The sequence below is a fragment of the Erigeron canadensis genome, chromosome 2 (assembly GCF_010389155.1).
Source record: "Erigeron canadensis isolate Cc75 chromosome 2, C_canadensis_v1, whole genome shotgun sequence".
Lineage (NCBI taxonomy): Eukaryota > Viridiplantae > Streptophyta > Magnoliopsida > Asterales > Asteraceae > Erigeron > Erigeron canadensis.
Window position 1 is genome coordinate 7,268,155 of NC_057762.1, and position 18,521 is coordinate 7,286,675.

An 18,521-nucleotide genomic window follows, 5' to 3' on the forward strand; every position below is an offset into this window, starting at 1 on the left:
ATATATTAGCTATATATTCATTTATGAACTGCACTTATTCACAGTGAAAGTGGTGGACTCGAAGATGCTTTAGATGTATGCATATTAGTATTATTTTTTATGTGATATAATATATACGGTGTTGGGTATACAGGTTCGGGACGGGTATATTTATTTAGAACGGGTTTCGGGTATACGGGTTTTCATTTAAAACCATCCCTGGACTCGAACCCGCTAAAGAAATTAAAATAATCCCCATACCCGGCCTTAAACCTGCTTACCCGGACCCGAACCCGACCCAAAAATGTCAGGCTTCAAATTCCCTATCGGGTACGGGTATGTTTGTCATCCCTAATTCCAATTAAAGGCTAAATCATAGACTCTACTTATAGTATATTCCAGATTAAAATATTAAACTACTTGTTAATATGCTTTATGTATATTATGAATCTATTTTTCTCATACTTGTTAGCATTCTTTTATGTCAACCAAGCAATACCAATGTAATGTTAGTATTCTTTGGTATTTCATTGGATCCTCATTCTCATTTCTCACTTTGAACCAAGCAAACATTAGTCTAATATGATATATTGATAAATTGAAAGTGACATATATAATATTTTAAAATTTAATTGGGCAAATATAATATTTTGTAACTTACAAATAACATATATAAAATATTCCGTTTATGTTCAAAATTTATATGGGAAGTATTTGTCTGTTTATGTTAAAAATTTAATCCGAAGTATTTGGTTGTTTATGTATATAAACAAATGAACATAAACGGACAAATACTTCTGAACAAATTTTTGAACTTTAATGAACAAATTATCGAACATTCACGAAAATATATGGAAAAAAAAATCGTAAGCAGTAAAAATGAATTTTCTACTTTTTTTTTTTTAAGTCATATTCATTCATTTAAGTAGTCTAAATGATTTATTTTAGTTCATGTAATTCATTTAGTAGGTGTTCATTAACAATTTGTACCATGCCATACAGACCATAGAACACAATATAATAATTATTTGCTACTTGTTTTTTATTATATATTTTTTTTCAAATTAATACAGATATTTACATTTAGTTATTTTGGTTTGCTTAGATAATGGATACCAATAAGCTATCATAAATTTTACCACAATATACTCATGCTTATTAATATTCCTATCTTTACTAGGGTGGTATTGACATATTGGCCATCTAGCTAGGAACCAATCCTTAATGAACCTCAAATGGACAAATAGATTTTGTTTTACAAGCATCACAACGTCAGTTACTTGACCATTCTCATCGGACCATATCCTAAAGTAGGAATCTTCCAAGTTAAAATCCATAACAAATTACGAGTACTTTTTTTAGTGTACAACACCAGTAAAACTTGCACAAAAGGACATGAGAGAAAGCTAATAAAAGATTTGATATGCATTGGCTTAAATGAGGCTACCTGATTATTTACTCCATTATTTCAACAAAAGCGACTAAAATCTTTTTAAACCAATGCTTACGAGCCGACATTACATTCAAATCGAGGCTTATAGAGTTCTCCACCTTGATCTGGACCCGTAACTTGTCCAGAATACGAAACAACTATATATAACCTTAATATGGCATGTTGTCACATAAGGTTCTCAAATGGTAAAACTAGCCTTTCACACCTTTTTCACATCAAATGCATAAAAAACTTGTGGGCAATCTTTTCAAAACAGTCCAACTTCATTTCAAAAAACCAAAAAAGAGACTTCCGGACACTATGTCAACAAATGGGAATTTTATTGGGTTATGTGGGCTAAACTGCTAAAAGGACTTTGCAATGGTTCTTATACTTTACAACCAAAACCAACCCTTTTTCCTCTAAGCCACCTTATAATAATTTACATTATATATCTAATACATCAGAACTATTAAACCCATAACTCGCAATGCCAGCATTCCTAATTTACTGTTATATTCTATGTTGTCACCAGCAACACTGATAGAAACACGAGAATGGACCTCCGGAGCTATTTTGCATGGGTGTTTTTGGCGTCTCCTCTTTTGAGATTAACGTGCTTGTACCAGGAGAATCGGGTATGAAGACATTGAACATCCGAGGCGGGATGGTTGCGGTTTCAGATGGTGGTGAGTTGGTGTTTGATAGATAATGGAGAAGCATTTGTATTATCTGACTAAAATTTGGGCGTGCATTCGGATCTTCTTTCCAACAAGATGTCACAATTAAGGCCAAATCCTCAGGGAGGTCGTCAGCACTCGGCCTCACATTCTGCAAAACAAGATGATGTTATGTCACATACAAACAAGGTGTACAACAATCAATAGCTTAGATTCGTTCGATCATGTCAAATGTTTTAAATTGAAGGCATCAAAAAGCATTGCCTTCACAGAAGGTGTCAAGACGTTGTTGCACGGTTTTGGATAATACACCAACTTGAATATATAAATCAAACCATGACTTTGTGGTTAACAGTTAGGAATAGGAAAGTAAAAATGCTAACTTTTCAAGTCTTTTTCATCTTATCATCATCATGAAATAGTTCTGTTCTCTTGATGTCCGTGTTACTTGCAGTTTAAATGTGAAAATTGTTCCATTTTCCTAGTAATGGGTTGGCTTTGGTTAACTTTATCTCCAATGGGTCAAAGAGATAAAAGTAAAAGCATGGTTATGGTTGATACAGGTAAATGGGTTGAACATATCAAAATTTGCCAACTACTTTTAACATCGTAATACATTTTAGATGACTGTTCACTATTATAGTTTTGGTTTCATGTTTAGATGACTTTTTATATAACATTAAAAACACTGGACAAAAAAGTTTAATGCCCATTTCAATCTGAATCAATTGCCGAACCCATTAAACATGCAGATATCCCCCAAAAGAATTTGGATGTTGGTTGTTATCCATGTTACATAATAAGTTAATAAATCATGCTTGATTTTATTTGCTGCAATTACTAAGCTTATGGGCATGATTTAAGCATGTGATCTTAAGTTCCAAACTATCTAAACAAAACTCTTTTTGAAAAAGTAGTTTTGTATTAAATACACACTGTAGAAAGCTTATATACCTTAAAAGCCGCTGCGTAGGCAGCCTGGAGATTCGACATGCCCTCAAACGGCATCTTATTGTGTATGAGCTCCCACAAGACGATTGCAAAGCTATAGGCATCTACCTTGTGGTTATAATGTTTCTTCTCTCCCTGCCTCAGTGTTACCGTACTGTAGAGCTGGTAAAAAATAAAGGGTTATTAATATCAAATGCGTGAACCAGTCACCAACAGGTAGAAGTGGCAGAACATACAGGCTGGGGTGGGAAAGGGCAATTCTAATACACAGCTGGGTTTGTCTGTCAACAAAATTCAGTCCATTTATTTGAACTTTGTAAGTTAAAAAGTGCATAGTTGAAAGAAGAAACCTAATTTATATAATAAAGCAGTTCAGAAGGTTTTAAACTTTTAAAAACACTTCTAGTCACTTTCGAGCCGTTTGACCCGTTTCTATTTAAACTAAGTTCTGACTTTCACCAGTTTGACTGGTGGGGTATAAAAACACAGGCTCTCTTTATGAGAGCCAAAATCATAAGCAAAAAAGCCAAATAAGGATGAGCAAAACCCAGGTAAGGATAAGCAAAAAAGCAAAGTGAATAATTATCGAACAAAATAGATTACCTCTGGAGCCATCCAACGATAAGTTCCAGTTTCTGCAGTCATCATCTCTGTTAATGATTCTTCTCTTGCCAAGCCAAAATCAGCAAGTTTCACACATTTGTGATCTGCTGTCAGCAGCAAGTTTTCTGAAACACAACAAATTTTAATGTGAACGAAAATCATAGATCCATTTTCTACAAGACTCATGAATTTGGTTTTTTTTTTTGGAACGGGGTGTTTTTGATCAATAAGATCCATTGGAAAGATTAAACATATAGTTCAGCCAGTTCACTAGATAGTTGTACTCTAAATTGTGAATAGAATCCATGTATCCAATTTTAAACAATCCAATAATATATAATTGCAATATGAAACAAAGAATAATGCAGCTTACCAGGCTTTAAATCACGATGAATGATCCCATGTGCATGTAAGCATTCTATTGCACGAGCTATATCAAGTGCAAATCCCAAAGCTACACGGGTATCCAACCCCCTTGGCCGCATATTCACCAAGTACTTCCGTAATGTCCCACCAGTAAGTAGTTCGGTTACAATAACCATGATTGGTGCCTTGCAAGCTCCAATAAACTGTGATCACAAGTAACTCGTGTTTTAGTGTCTGCTATTTAAGTACCATCAAAATTCTATATTTTGTATTTCATATTATCAAAACATTACCTTTACTAAATTCTTGTGTTGAACTTTAGACAACATTGCAATTTCTCGCCCAAAACGACCTTCAATTTTTTCAATTTCTTCTGGTGTGTCACCTCTGTTTATGATCTTAATAGCAACATGCTGATTTTTATACCTGGCGAAATACGTACAGTTGAAAAAGAAAAAAATCATAACCTGAGGGGAGTTTAAATATGACTATAGACTAACTATCAAAAGGATCTATTAACCACAAACAACCATAACTTGGCCTAAAGGCAAGCCCAGAGGGTCTAAGATGATACCCCAGTTTGAACCTCACCAAGTAAACATCTTGGGACCACCATGGAAAAATTCTAGGGAAAAGCCAAAAAGGTCTAAAAAACGGCCACAAAAATACCGGTTAGGCTGCATACATCAAAGTCCAACTAGCCTAAATTCGGATCCCTCTCCATATATTTACCATAAAGTCCAACATTATAGCCAACATAATATTTCAAATATCAACAATCAATGAGATCACATCTTAGCAATTATCACAAACAACAAAAATAACATCACATCACATTATAATCAACAACAATTAAAAAAAAATCATGATTTCTTTTGTAACTTACTTTCCCTCATAAACTTTTGCATGTCCACCTTCACCAATCTTTGGACCAACAAAAAGTTGTTTTGGATCAATCAGCCATCTTGCTTCCAAACTAAAATCTCCTTCTGAGTAAAACCCATTTTCTGATCCCATTTTCTACCTCCAAATCTTCACTCAGGGCTTTTCACAAACACCTTAAATGCTTGTTAAAAAAATATTTATAAAAAAAAAAAAAAACACCTTAAATGCACTATTTCAGAACCACATTTTTTAACTTAAAATAAGAAAGAAAAAGAATTCAAGATCATCAACACAAAGTCACAAAAAAGTCCAAACTTCCCTAAAAACAGTAAATTTAAATTAAATAAATAAACCCCATTAAATATGAAATGATAAATATTAAAAAGTTTGAAGCTTTTTTTATTTTGGAGAGTTTGTGTTGCGTGTTCTTGATCGGCAAAGATAAGGGAAAGCAAGTGCAAGTCTTTCTGACAAAAAACTGTGAATGTATTATTTAAGTCATTATATATTTAGGTGAGAAAATAAGGAAATTATATTATTCTTTTAAAAATAGAAATAATATATTCTAAAAATTTTTGATTAGTTTTTTCGTATATAACGACAATATATAGATTCTTATGGACTTGTCACTTGGTCACAATTAAGAGATATCAATTTTGTCCTGATGGTGATTATTATTTACTTTTATTTAAAAAATTGTGATATAGATTTGATTTGTGTAATTGTGGATGGAAAATCATATATTATAGTTGAAGATTATAATATTGTGGGAGTCTATTTAAATATTGTTACATGTTACAAATTTGATACGTGTTAACATATTGTCATTTATTTAATTGAGATAATATTGGAATTGAATTGACTATATAAAATTTAAGCATATTTTATTGAATATAGGTCAAATTTATAAAGTTGTAAAGAAAAAAAATGGATCAAGCACGTTAATAAGTTAAGATTTGAAAAGAAAAATATATATATATATCTAAGTGTCAAAAAGATCTTAATTAGTCTATACTAAAATTAAAACTTTTATTATTTTAAAGCTACTTGTCATATTAACTACTTATGAATATGAATGTAATTAATGAAAACTTAAAAAGAAAATGTTATGGTTGTAACAACATACTAAATACGGGTGTTTGTTATTGTGATCATAAAACAAAATGTGCTTTTTTAAAATAAATTATGCGTTTTTGAAAAAGCATGCAGGTACATGCTTCTATAAAACTGTGTTTTCATAGCCGATAATCACTTTTTCATACAAACACTTTTTCAGATTATCTGCATTTTACAAACGTAATAATAATCACTTTATAACGCAATACCAAACACCCCTCTTAGTGACTCACGGGTAAAACAATTAAAGCAACGGCGTTGTATTTTATCTTATTAACTCATTTTGTCTTTGCTTTTTACGGTTTACATCTTGAATCTCACTCATCAACTTTAAAGTTTTATTTTAGTTATATAACGAGATATGTCACCCGGGCGTTGCTCCGGGACATATTACATTTGTTAATGATTTAATAAAAAATATTATTCAAGAGATAATGTGTCATAAACTTTTTGAAAAAAACACGTATTATTCAAATTATTTAAAACTGACATTTGTCAATTAAAAAATGAACTGTAAAAGTTTTGTGTGAAAGTGAAAGTCGTTCACATAAAAGTTTAGTGCTAAAAGTGTAATAGATTTAAATGTTGTGGTGAAAATAAAAGAAAATCAAAAAGTATAAAAATTTGGTGCTAAAAGTATAAGGGGTTAAAATGTTGTGGTGAAAATAAAATGAATAGAAAGTTTATTATTCTTTACAAGTTTTCCCGTACATTTCTTTTTAATATATGTGTTAAAAGTTTGTTGGTAAAGTGTAAGAGGTTAAAATGTTGTAGTTAAAATAAAAGATTATCAAAAAGTAGAAAAACTTAGTGTTAAAAGTGTAAGGGGTTAAGATATTATGGTGAAAATAAAAAGATTAAAAAGTTTACTAAGAATTATCAAAGTTTTGTTCTAAAAGTGTAAAGAGTGAAACTATTGTGATAAAAATAAAAAATAAAATAAAAAGTATGTTATTCTATACACGTTTTCACGTACCTTAAAATAAAAAAAATAAAAAACTATAAAAGTTTAATGCTAAAAGTGTAAAAAGTTAAAATATTGTAGTGAAAATAAAAAGAATACAAAGTTTACTAAAAAATATTATAGTTTAGTGCTAAAATTGTAAAGATTGAAAGTTTTGTGTTGAAAATAAAAAGAATAAAAAGTTTACTAAAAAGTATTATAGTTTGGTGCTAAAAGTGTAAAGATTGAAACTTCTGTGGTGAAAGTAAAAAGAATAAAAAATATACTATTATTAAAAAATATTATAGTTTAGTGCTAAATGTGTAAAGATTAAAAGTTTTGTGGTGAAAATAAATAGAACAAAAATTTTACTAAAAATTATAGTTTAGTGTTAAAAATGTAAAGATTGAAACTTATGTGGTGAAAATAAAAGAAATAAAAAATATACTATTCTTTACACGTTAAAAAGTATTATAGTTTAGTGCTAAAAGTGTAAAGATTGAAACTTCTGTGGTGAAAGTAAAAAGAATAAAAAGTATACTATCACTAAAAAATATTATAATTTAGTGCTAAAAGTGTAAAGATAGAAAGTTTTGTGGTTAAAATAAATAAAACAAAAAGTTTACTAAAAAGTATTATAATTTGGTGCTAAAAATGTAAAGATTGAAACTTATTTGGTGAAAATAAAAAATAAAAAATATACTATTCTTTACACGCTAAAAAGTATTATAGTTTAGTGCTAAAAGTGTAAAGATTGAAACTTCTGTGGTGAAAGTAAAAAGAATAAAAAGTATACTATCACTAAAAAATATTATAATTTAGTGCTAAAAGTGTAAAGATAGAAAGTTTTGTGGTTAAAATAAATAGAACAAAAAGTTTACTAAAAAGTATTATAATTTGGTGCTAAAAATGTAAATATTGAAACTTATTTGGTGAAAATAAAAAATAAAAAATATACTATTCTTTACACGCTAAAAAGGTTAATAAAAGTATTATAATTTAGTGTTAAAAGTGTAAAGATTGAAACTTCTGTGATGAAAGTAAAAAGAATAAAAAGTATACCATTACTAAAAAATATTATAGTTTAGTGCTAAAAGTGTAAAGATTGAAAGTTTTGTGGTGAAAATAAATAGAACAAAAAGTTTACTAAAAAGTATTATAGTTTAGTGTTAAAAATGTAAAGATTGAAACTTATGTGGTGAAAATAAATAAAAAATAAAAAAGTTAGTATTCTTTACACGGATTACGAAACTTTATTTTTAATATATATTATAATATGAATGGGGTAATTTCAATATTCCATTTGAATCGAATTCCTTTCAATATTGTAACCAAACATGAAATGAAATTAGATTCCAATTTTAACAAATTTCTTTAAATTTTATGAACCAAACGCGTCTTAAGATTCAAGGTGATTTTATTAAGCAAATATGATATTTTGTTGCTATTTATATGAAAGTTTGAATATTAATACAAACAATTTTTTTACCATCAAATATCAATTGAAAATGGAAGGTTTAAAATTTAAGGATGCATAAGCATCTACAAGATATCATAGGCATATGTATGTATACACACGAATAATTCCCACAAAATGATTTACTAATTACTGAAATAAAACCCACACAATGCTGGTGGTCCTTGATTTACCATGATGTTAGTGCATAGTAACTGGGAAAACTAATACTACAAATGAACCTTGATTATACAAATACACTCGGACATCCATAAACTCATCGATTATACTGGTAACTTACAAAAACAATATTACAGAGAAACCCTGATTTTACATTACCTGAATCTGAATGAATGTCCTCTCAACTTCATTTGCCTATATCCTTCCCAACATTTACCGAGCGCCACTAGAGACATGAACATAGACATGGCATAGCTAGGCCGGGATTCAATCACTACGTAAATCTATAGCCTAAATGTATCTCGATATGTGAATCTACAATTCTACAAATAGCTTTTGGGAATTTCTTCTTCCAACTCCTTGAAATCCCAAGCATCATCCACCGAGTATTCACCTGTAAGGACATTGCAATATCACCTCAAATCTCAATGCACAAAGTATGGATACAAATGATCCGCTTTGAAAATATGAACATTGCAATTTGAGTTACTTCATCAAACGAGTATGAACTACAAGGCACAAAATAAAGGGTATGCGGTAGCAGTACACAGAAGTTTAGAGGTGGCAAAACGGGCAGCTTGGCAGGTTAGGTGATATGCCTTCATGGGTTCAGGTCTAAATGCACAGCTTTCTAGTACGGGTTAAGTTGGGCCAGGTCTAAATGCCCCAGCTTGCTAGTACGGGTTAAGTATGGCTTTATGCATTTTCGATACACATTAGTTGAAGTTTGATCCCCTTTACCCACTCAACCCATTTGCAGTATTGCTAAATATGTTTAATCTACCAACGTGAGTCATTAGAGAAGAAATATAACCCACATGACAAATGAATTCTAATTGCCGCTTGTATCTAGGAAAAATAAATGAATCACTAAACTTAAATTATGCATTACCAATGGAATCTCTTCGAAGAGCTGTCATATGAGCACAACTGCGAGAAAAATAACATAATCAGGATTCAGGACTAATATCTTAGTTACCAAAACCAGGTGGTATAAGTATCATTAGACTACCTGTTGAGAGCCTTGGCAAAATCAGCACAAAGGGATCGGATATATGTCCCTTTTGAGCATGTCACTCTGAAAATCACATTTTGTCTGCAACCACAAAGAGGAAGGTCATAAGATAATGGTAGTAAAGTAACCAAGGGGGTGTTTAAATGTGCATTTGAAGTGATACTTGCAACTTCAAATCAATCTTAAGTGGTTACCAAAAAAAAAAAAAAATCGTTGAAATCAATGTTAATTAAAATCAACGGTGATTAATCTGATTTTGATATATTTATTTGATTTGCCACTCAAAATATGAAAATCTAAACACCTGATAATACTGATCATTTAAGATCGATGTTGCACGTTACAGGACATTGGATAGAAAACTGGATATCCAGCATTTCAACTAACCTGTCTTCAAGACTTCGCTCAACATCAAATTGGAAGATTGATATCCGTCTTGGTGAAAGTTCAATACTTTCTCCTCTTCTTGCCTTCTCATATAGCCTTTCGCCACCAACCTATAGTGAACGCTACTTATCAGTGGATTAATATTAGATGTGGCAAAACGAACAGGACAGGAGGCTTGGGTAAGGAGTCGAATAGGCTGAGTCGGACAGATCCATAAACACTTTATTTGTTTTTTTTTTTTATTGAGTTTTAAATGGTCAATCTATTAATTATGATTAATGAAACTATATTACAAAGATAATGAAATCACAAAATAAAATGATTTAGAAGGTTTGTGCATTGTGAATCACTCTGAGTAACCTTTTGACCTAATTGAACTGTTCAATCTGTTTTCATTTGAGAGAATTCATTGAACTTACCCAGTGACTCATTAGAAGCAAAGCATAACCCATTGTTTTCTATGAACGGTTGGTTCTAAACTGCAACCTCTAGTAATATCATTCATGCAATCAAATGAACTCAGGCTATTGATTATTGGTATATATGTCAGTCCAAGCAGTTCACTTTGGAAAATATGTAGCTCAGAATGTACAAAGTTTGATATATTGACATGGACTGAAACTCAAACAAGAATTACATGTTTAATATACAAGCTTCTAATAGAAATAGCAGTAAGACTCACTTTTATGGCAGAGAACATTGGGGGGACTTGCCATATTTCCCCACAAAATGATGCAGCGGTTTTCTTTATTACATCATCTTTGATGTGCTCCCATTGTTCACGTTGTATTACCGGTGAGTCAGCATCAAGGGTTGAGGTAGCTTCCCCTAAACGAAGGACTCCACTATAGCCTTTAACCATACCCTGAAATCTGCCATAAAAACAACCTTTGATGTGCATCTTATAAGTGATTATCTATAATCAATTTATAGTATTCTGTTACCCTGATTCTGCTTATGATCATCAGCTTACTTGTGAGTCAGATAAGCTAATCATCAAAAGCTAGTATGATATGCTACTTATGTATCATCATTTTTTCTATTATTTCCTACAACTTGTTACTTGACAGTTGATTATGTAATGCTGAGTTTTAAATATCACACAGTCACTCTCAAGACACGTATTGAAACATTAAGCTCATTAGAAATAACAAAACTCTTACCGATCAACCAACTTTGTTGCTTTGCCAATACATACGATAAGCAAACCAGTTGCCATTGGATCTAGTGTCCCTGCATGCCCTACCTGTAACAACAGCATACTACACAAAGATCAAACCATATCACTTGCAATATGTTGCTATTTGCTACAAGTAAGAAACTGCCGAAACATTTAGTACTGTACCTTTTTTACATTGACCAGGCGACGCAACTTTCCACAAACCGTAAATGAAGTCCATCCTGTAGAACGACATTGTAGCATCATATTTGAGATAATGTGGCAGTAAACAAGTGATAGAGAAAATAAAAATCACTGAACCAGGGAACAATGTATGCAACTATGCATATGCCAAGTATTGAAGTGGACAAGTGGTCAAAGACACCCAAATTTCAAAAAAATATTTCAGGTTACCCAAGTATAATGACAATTCCAGTCAAAAACCAACAGAAAAAATGCAAAACAATAAAACTGCTCTTAACTTTAAAATAAATACTAAAATATTTTATTAACCTATATGGCTCAAAAATGTTGAAACCTCGTCAAGGGTATTATGTATTTTTGAATATTTCAGCACAAATTTGTCATCTGGCAACTTTTTGGGCAGATTGACAGAATTGGCAGACACATAACCAAGGGGGGTCTGTGATGATCTATGATTAACTGCCCTTAAACCTTTCCAATATATAAGTGGAACGTACATACATTTTTCCAAGTGTCATGATCAACTCCTAACCCGGAATCTATGTTATCTATACTACATTAGAAATTCCTTCCATTTTTTCAACTAAGTTGTTATAAACCCAAAATGTGCCTCCCTTTTTATTCACTATTTTAAAGATCTTCACTTAAAATATCTATAATGTCTATTAAAAAATACCTATAATACCCTTAATAAACTTAATTTACAACATCTACCATTAACTCTTACATAACTCTATTGCTCCTTTTACATCAATTACTTTTACATTAATAACCACACCGCTACCTCCGCCGTCACCGTCACCACCATCACAGCCGCCACTATAGCATTGCATCGCGCGGGCATATGACTAGTTAACATTATATGTGAATGCATATAAAAGATCAATCCACACTATTAACTATTGCAATTTGGAAAATCGTTCATTCCAACCCTCTTTAGCCTATCAAAAATTAAGTATACAAATGGTCACACAAAAGCCACACAAGTTTAAAACAATATTTCAGGCCACCCAAGTATTATGACAATTCCAGTCAAAAACTAACAGAAAAATGCAAAACAATAAAACTGCTCTGAACTTTAAAATAAATACTAAAATATACTATAAACCAATATGGCACGAAAATGTTGAAACATTGTCAAGGGTATTATGCATTTATGCCTTTTTAAATCTTTGAACACATTTTCATCATCTTGCAAGTTTTTGGGCACAATTGGCAGACACAAAACCAAATTGACAGATGATGTATGATATCTTTTTTTGAAAGGTGAATTTCACTGAAAACTTCGTGTCGCGATTCGAAAGCGAGAGGTCTAGCATACATTGTCTTAACCGGGTCCGCGCTAGAGAGCTCCCTCGAAGTAGAAATGCCTATTTCATAAACCCGATGGGGGAAAACCCCTTACTAATCCGCCCAAAGGCACGACAATTAATAGGGGTAAACCCTGCCCCCTCAGACTTGAACCTGAGTATACCCAAGCCAAGCCTTCATAAAGGGACTTAATTCCTATGTCCCCCAAGGCTTGAACTCAAGACCTCATGCAAGTGGGGATGGTCATTCAACCATTGAGCTAAAGCTCAAGGACCTAGAGCAAGCTTTTAAATATTTAAGTGGAATGTGCAGAGTCATAATTTATCAATTCAAAGTGTCATGATCAACTGCTAGCCCGGAATCTACTTTACTAACATTGTATTTGAATTCATATAAGAGAATCGATCCACACTACGAACTATTGCAGTTTAAAAAATCGTTCATTCCAACTACCACTAGACATATACTAATCCAATAAACATTTCAAAATCCTACTATCAAACACAATTGGCACTAACCTTTAGGTTTGTTAACCAAAAGAACAGCACCAGTTGGACCATCCCATTTAAGAGGAAGCCCGGAACTCCTCCCTGAAACGAACGGCAACGTCTCATCAACTTCACTCCCCGGAACTTTCTTCAAACACTTAAAAAATTCCTCAACTTTCTTCTCAGTCACATCCAATTTCACATCTTTTTCTTCTTCATCACTCTCCTTTTCCTCAAAAAACACCAAACTTTTCTCATCTTTCTTCTTTCCACCGCCCTTTTCCGCACTCTGGTTCTCGTTCACATTCGTTTGACCTGGTTCAAGAAACGCCTTATCAAAACAATGATCAGGAAAAAACTTCTTCTCCAATTGATAAACCATCTTATAATGTTTATCTTTTTCCCATGGATAAGCAAATGCATCATAAAAATACAACTCTTCTTCTCTTTTATGCAAAGTTTTTAACTTTACAACTTCTTGTTTCAATTCAACAAACTTATTACCATCATCTACTTTCTTACCATTATCGAATTCGGAGTCCGAACCATACATTCTCTTTTCGCGCTTATTGTAATACTTTCGTTTACTTTTATCCATAATTTCCGACATGGGTTTTTCTTGATCTTGATTTTGCAGCTTCATATCGACCCAGTCTTCAAAACCCAGATGGGAATCGTTCTGGGGTTTGGCATTTGGCGGTGGTTTACGGTGGTGATGCGGTTGTTGTGGTGGTGGGCGTGTGATAATCATGTCGTATTGAAGTGGGAATGGGGTTTTGGTGGTGGAATATGAAAGAAAAGAGTGTGATTTGAAGGGATTTGAAAGTGGTTTTGTGTGAATTGAAAAGATTAGAGATGTTGCACGGCTTATGCAATTCAATTTCGCCATTTTTTTATTTTTATTTTTTTGTGTCGAAGTGATTGCAGGGGAGAAGCAGAAGAAGATGGAATGAAGAGGGGTTTAAGAACGGCGCTGTCAACAAAAAAAATTAATGAGGGCTTAAAAAAAATACTAAAAATTTGTCTGAGCCCGGGTTCGAACCGGGGACCACTAGTGTGTGAGACTAGCGTGATAACCAACTACACCACCCAGACTTGTTTGAACGTCAAAATCCACTTAACAAACACATTAAACCCATCGAGTTTTTATTACTCTGTATTAGAACAAACATGATGCTCGCGCAATGCAACGACTAGCTGGCAATAATGGTGGTGTGATGACAGTGACTAATGGTGACAGTAGTGTTGACATCAATTGGTGTAGGTAAAGGTATTTGATTTAAATGGGGTTAGTAGAGATATTTTATAATATAATGAACTAATGGTGTAATTTACGAGTAATATTAAGGGTTGATGGTGATTTAATTTATTAAAAGTATTTTGGTCAATTCGCATGTCTTATTTTTTCTAAAGTTTCAACATATGGTTATAATTTTTATATAGTAGTATAGAATATAGATAATTAATATGTTCCTGGAAGCACTTAACTTAGGTGTTTCTAAAGGTAAAAAAATGAGTTATATGTATGTTTTCAGAAAAACTGAAGGTCCGGAAATATAAATTTGTTTTACAAATTTACTTTGGAAGCAAAGTGCGACAAGTTAACATACTGGGATTTTTTCCATTCTCACAAGTACACCTTATGAATTTTCTTTGCTGAGATAACCTATAAATCTACGCTATCTCGCAAGTACATCTTATGAATTTCCTTTGCAGAGATGAACTATAAACCTATGCTAGCTAGTAACATAGATATCGAGTTCACATCGTAAAGTGTAGTACAGGGCAATGTGTATTTTTATCCATAGTTTACTAGTAACATAAATATCGATGATAAAGCAAAAACGTCTTCGTAGATAACAAAAGTTTCATAGATTCATGCAGCACCATATGCATTGCCAACCTAAAAATTCAATATATCAAGTTAACATCTTAATTTATGAGTGACTTTAAAATAATAAAATGTGATTTATCTACAAAACAGGCGAGCCAAAACAAAGAGGCCAGCCTAATATAAAAACAAAAAACCACACAGACCTTATAAAACTTCTTCAATAAAAGCCGTGAACAAGTTTCAACATTGTTACCTCATTTAAAGTGATTATCTTGATTATTACGTTTATAAAACGCAAATAATCTAAAAAGGTGTTTGTATGAAAAAGTTATTATCGGCTATGAAAACACAGATTTTGATAAGCATGTACTTACATGCTTTTTCAAAACGCATAATTTATTTTAAAAAACGCAGATTTTGTTTTGTAATCGCAATATCAAACACCCCTAGTATGTGCAAACCAATCAATGCTCCTCACTTTAGCCCCTAGTTATTTATGATGATTTTTGAAATAATTTGTTGCAAACTTCCGATCGAAAGAAAAGAAACATAAAGAGGCAATTCAACAGTTAATGATTTTAAAAGTTATACTCCGTATTAAGTTAGTAAATTTTTTTAAAACTATACTAATTTGATAAATAAGTTATTCCACTACATTATTTTGGGGGAAAAAACTCCTTCCCTAAACATATTGATTATTCCCTTATTATTTTTATTATTATTACTAAAATGATACCCGCTATGATTGTGTAATTAGGAATGGATATGAGACTGATACCGTTTCGTATCGTTTTGGTGCAAGATGCCTCGTTTTGATGCAAGATGCCCCAAAACTATAGTTTATGTTTGTTATTTTTTATTTGAATTTAGCTTTTTGATATTTTATTAGTTTTTACATTTGTTTATAAAACTTGAAACAACTTTTCCAGTTTTATCTTTCTATTTTATAAGTTGCCCTCATTTTTTTCATTTTCGATTATAGTATTTTCCTTTTATGTTGTCTTATTATAGATATCATGTACGAGTACAACATACCAAATTTACAGTAAAAAAAAAAGAAGCTATGTTGTTTTATAAAGCCATAAAGGTCTAGTTGTACACGCATAAGCTTCCACAATGTAAGAAAATGTCTATATTAGAAACTAACAATACATATATGATCACCAATCACCATATAAAGAAAATGTACAAGTACAGGAAAACATTTATGCCTAAGTTTTCATTTGTTACAAGTTTTTCCAAAAACACAAAATAAGACATCAAAGAGAAAACTTCCATATATATTATCAGTCGACCTTAAAAGACTACTCTATTTTATTATTTGTATTCTTCTTAAGGATTTTTAAAAATTGAAAAGGTCTTATATTAGACACTAAACTTTAAAATGTCACCATTTGTTTATGTCACTTATGGTACCTTCCAATTCTATAAACAAATAACTAATCATACAAATAAATACGAGATTTATCTATACTCTTTTATGAAAATTATCACACCCCACATTTTTAAAAGTTTAGGTAAAATAAAATAAGTATTAAAGTAAAACAAATAAAACAATAGTTTTTTTCACTAAAGATCACCAAGCATCAGGAAAATCATAGTGCATCAATTGCCTGGTGAATCTTTGTGCATCAATTTGACCATGATTTAAGAGTCAAGATCATGTTTGTTGGTGCATTTCCAGGTGACAACACCATTATAGAAGTTCGTACTGAGTCGTTTGTATATGTAATTTATTATACGATTTGTTTTACACGAAATAAGGTCAAACACGACCAAGTCAACTATAGGGTGGACCAGGTATAACTCAACCAGGTCGAGTTCGACCATGTGTGGTCAAGTTCGACCAGATGTGGTCTAGTTCGACCAAAGGTGGTCTAGTTCGACCTTATGTGGTCTAGTTTGACCAAAGGTGGTCTAGTTCGACATTATGTGGTCTAGTTCGACCAAAGGTGGTATAGTTCAACCATGGGTGGTCGAGTTTGACCATGTCCAATGCCTATATATAGAGATTATATGTTATAGGTTTGGGTAGAGGTTTTAGTTGCAACGTGTGAATCTCTCTAGTCTTTTGTTTTCGTTTTCTCTAGTTGGGAGAGCTCGTGTCTTACTTGTAATCGTTATTATTGAAGTAATACAAGGCTCCGATTATCCCATCCATATATTGTTCATCATATATTGTTCGTGTTTATTGCATAGTTGACTGCTAGCTATTGAGAATTTCCGCACTCAATAGTTAGCTATGTAATCTCGTAGATCCGGTGGCTAAGGGATTTCAATTGGTATCAGAGCTATTGATCGTGTTCGGGGTTAGAGATTTCAACAATCTTCAAGTCGTCTCGACAGTTTCTTGCTTGAAAGAGGTCGTTTTCAATTCATTTTGGCAGTTAATAGCTTCAAAGAGGTCGAGTTCAACGGGTCAAGTTCAACCACTTTGGTCTAGTTCGACCTCTCTGGTCAAGTTTACTTTCGACTCTTGGCTATAAATACGTCTGCTTTTACTTTCTTTAAAAAAGAAAATTTTCTTTGCATTATTGAGTTAAGTTTTGAATCTTTCGAATTTGATTTTGAACTCGAAAAACTCTTTTGAGTTAAGGTTTGAGATGCGAATTTCGAGTTTTTAAACTTGTTAACTTGAACAATCAAAAGTTCTTACAACTTTTTATACACTCTAAAGAACTTATATTTGTTTAACTTTTGGTTTGAACTTGTTTGAGATTGAACGTGTAACTCAATTTGGTTTTGAGTCTGATCTCTGTTAATCAAGTTTTTGAACTTGTAGACTTGAACAATTTTGGGTTCTAAATATCATTCAGATTTGGAGAATGTAATCTCTTTGAGTTTAGGTTCTTAATTTAGATGATTATAATTCAATGAGATTCCGAGAAATTTTAGAGTTTCAAGATCAGGCCAAAAATATTGTTTTAACAATGAGCGACTAGGTTATCTCTTCATTGTATATATGAACAACTATGTCATGATGTTGTTCTGGCAAGGAGCTACCGGGTTATCTCTTGATTGCATATGTGAAGAGTCGTGAGATGAAGATGAGAATGAGAGATGTGTTGTAACCAAAAACAAACATATAGGTTGTTTTGAGAATTTTGTAGAGAAAAGGGGGGATAAAAATTTAAAACCTTCTTTGTTTTCTATACAAAATTCTTGTTACTTGGAATAAAGTAGATCGTGATATTTTGACAGAGTTCAATCATGGTATCCTTCTGGTTTTGAATCCGTGTGACATGTGCCTGACCTAATTTTTGGGTCAAAGGCGCCTAATTATAAGTTAGATGATTCAAATGAATCAGATGAAGATTGAAGACTAGGATTGAAAGTCAATTAAACTATAGATGATCTTTGCTAAGCATGTGTTTGGGATTTTGAATTAGAGCCTTTGTGATGAAATTAATCATTTGTAGCCAAGTAGTTGATGATCAAACCTTTATTATATGCTAATGATTTAAAGATGATTAATCCTAGTGAATGGGTTGCAAATTAAGTGGTTCTTTATGTATTTCGGAGATGCTTACCT

At 32.1% G+C, this 18,521-nt stretch overlaps 2 protein-coding genes and 1 non-coding gene across 4 annotated transcripts; all 3 read right to left on the bottom strand.

Annotated features, from left to right (window-relative positions):
* Positions 1-1,733: 1,733 nt before the first annotated feature.
* Positions 1,734-5,164, bottom strand: LOC122589124 (serine/threonine-protein kinase STY13-like). Its single transcript, XM_043761369.1, has 6 exons — positions 4,898-5,164; positions 4,305-4,437; positions 4,019-4,214; positions 3,646-3,770; positions 3,046-3,204; positions 1,734-2,242 (listed from the first exon to the last, which is right to left on the bottom strand). Exons 1-6 carry the CDS (start codon positions 5,026-5,028, stop codon positions 1,940-1,942), a joined length of 1,047 nt encoding a protein of 348 aa, XP_043617304.1. The 5' UTR covers positions 5,029-5,164; the 3' UTR covers positions 1,734-1,939.
* A 3,494-nt stretch (positions 5,165-8,658) lies between these two features.
* Positions 8,659-14,115, bottom strand: LOC122588596. Of its 2 annotated transcripts, XM_043760744.1 has the most exons (9): positions 13,678-14,115; positions 13,186-13,470; positions 11,339-11,394; positions 11,157-11,239; positions 10,676-10,865; positions 9,994-10,103; positions 9,604-9,687; positions 9,484-9,521; positions 8,659-8,985 (listed from the first exon to the last, which is right to left on the bottom strand). In XM_043760744.1, exons 1-9 carry the CDS (start codon positions 14,042-14,044, stop codon positions 8,915-8,917), a joined length of 1,284 nt encoding a protein of 427 aa, XP_043616679.1. In that variant the 5' UTR covers positions 14,045-14,115; the 3' UTR covers positions 8,659-8,914. The 2 variants fall into 2 exon arrangements, with proteins under 2 accessions (XP_043616679.1, XP_043616678.1); XM_043760743.1 differs by having other exon boundaries at positions 13,186-14,115.
* Positions 14,116-14,176: 61 nt separating this feature from the next.
* TRNAV-CAC lies at positions 14,177-14,250 on the bottom strand. The gene has a single exon. It is a non-coding gene; the product is annotated as a tRNA-Val (tRNA).
* Between the last annotated feature and the right edge of the window lie 4,271 nt (positions 14,251-18,521).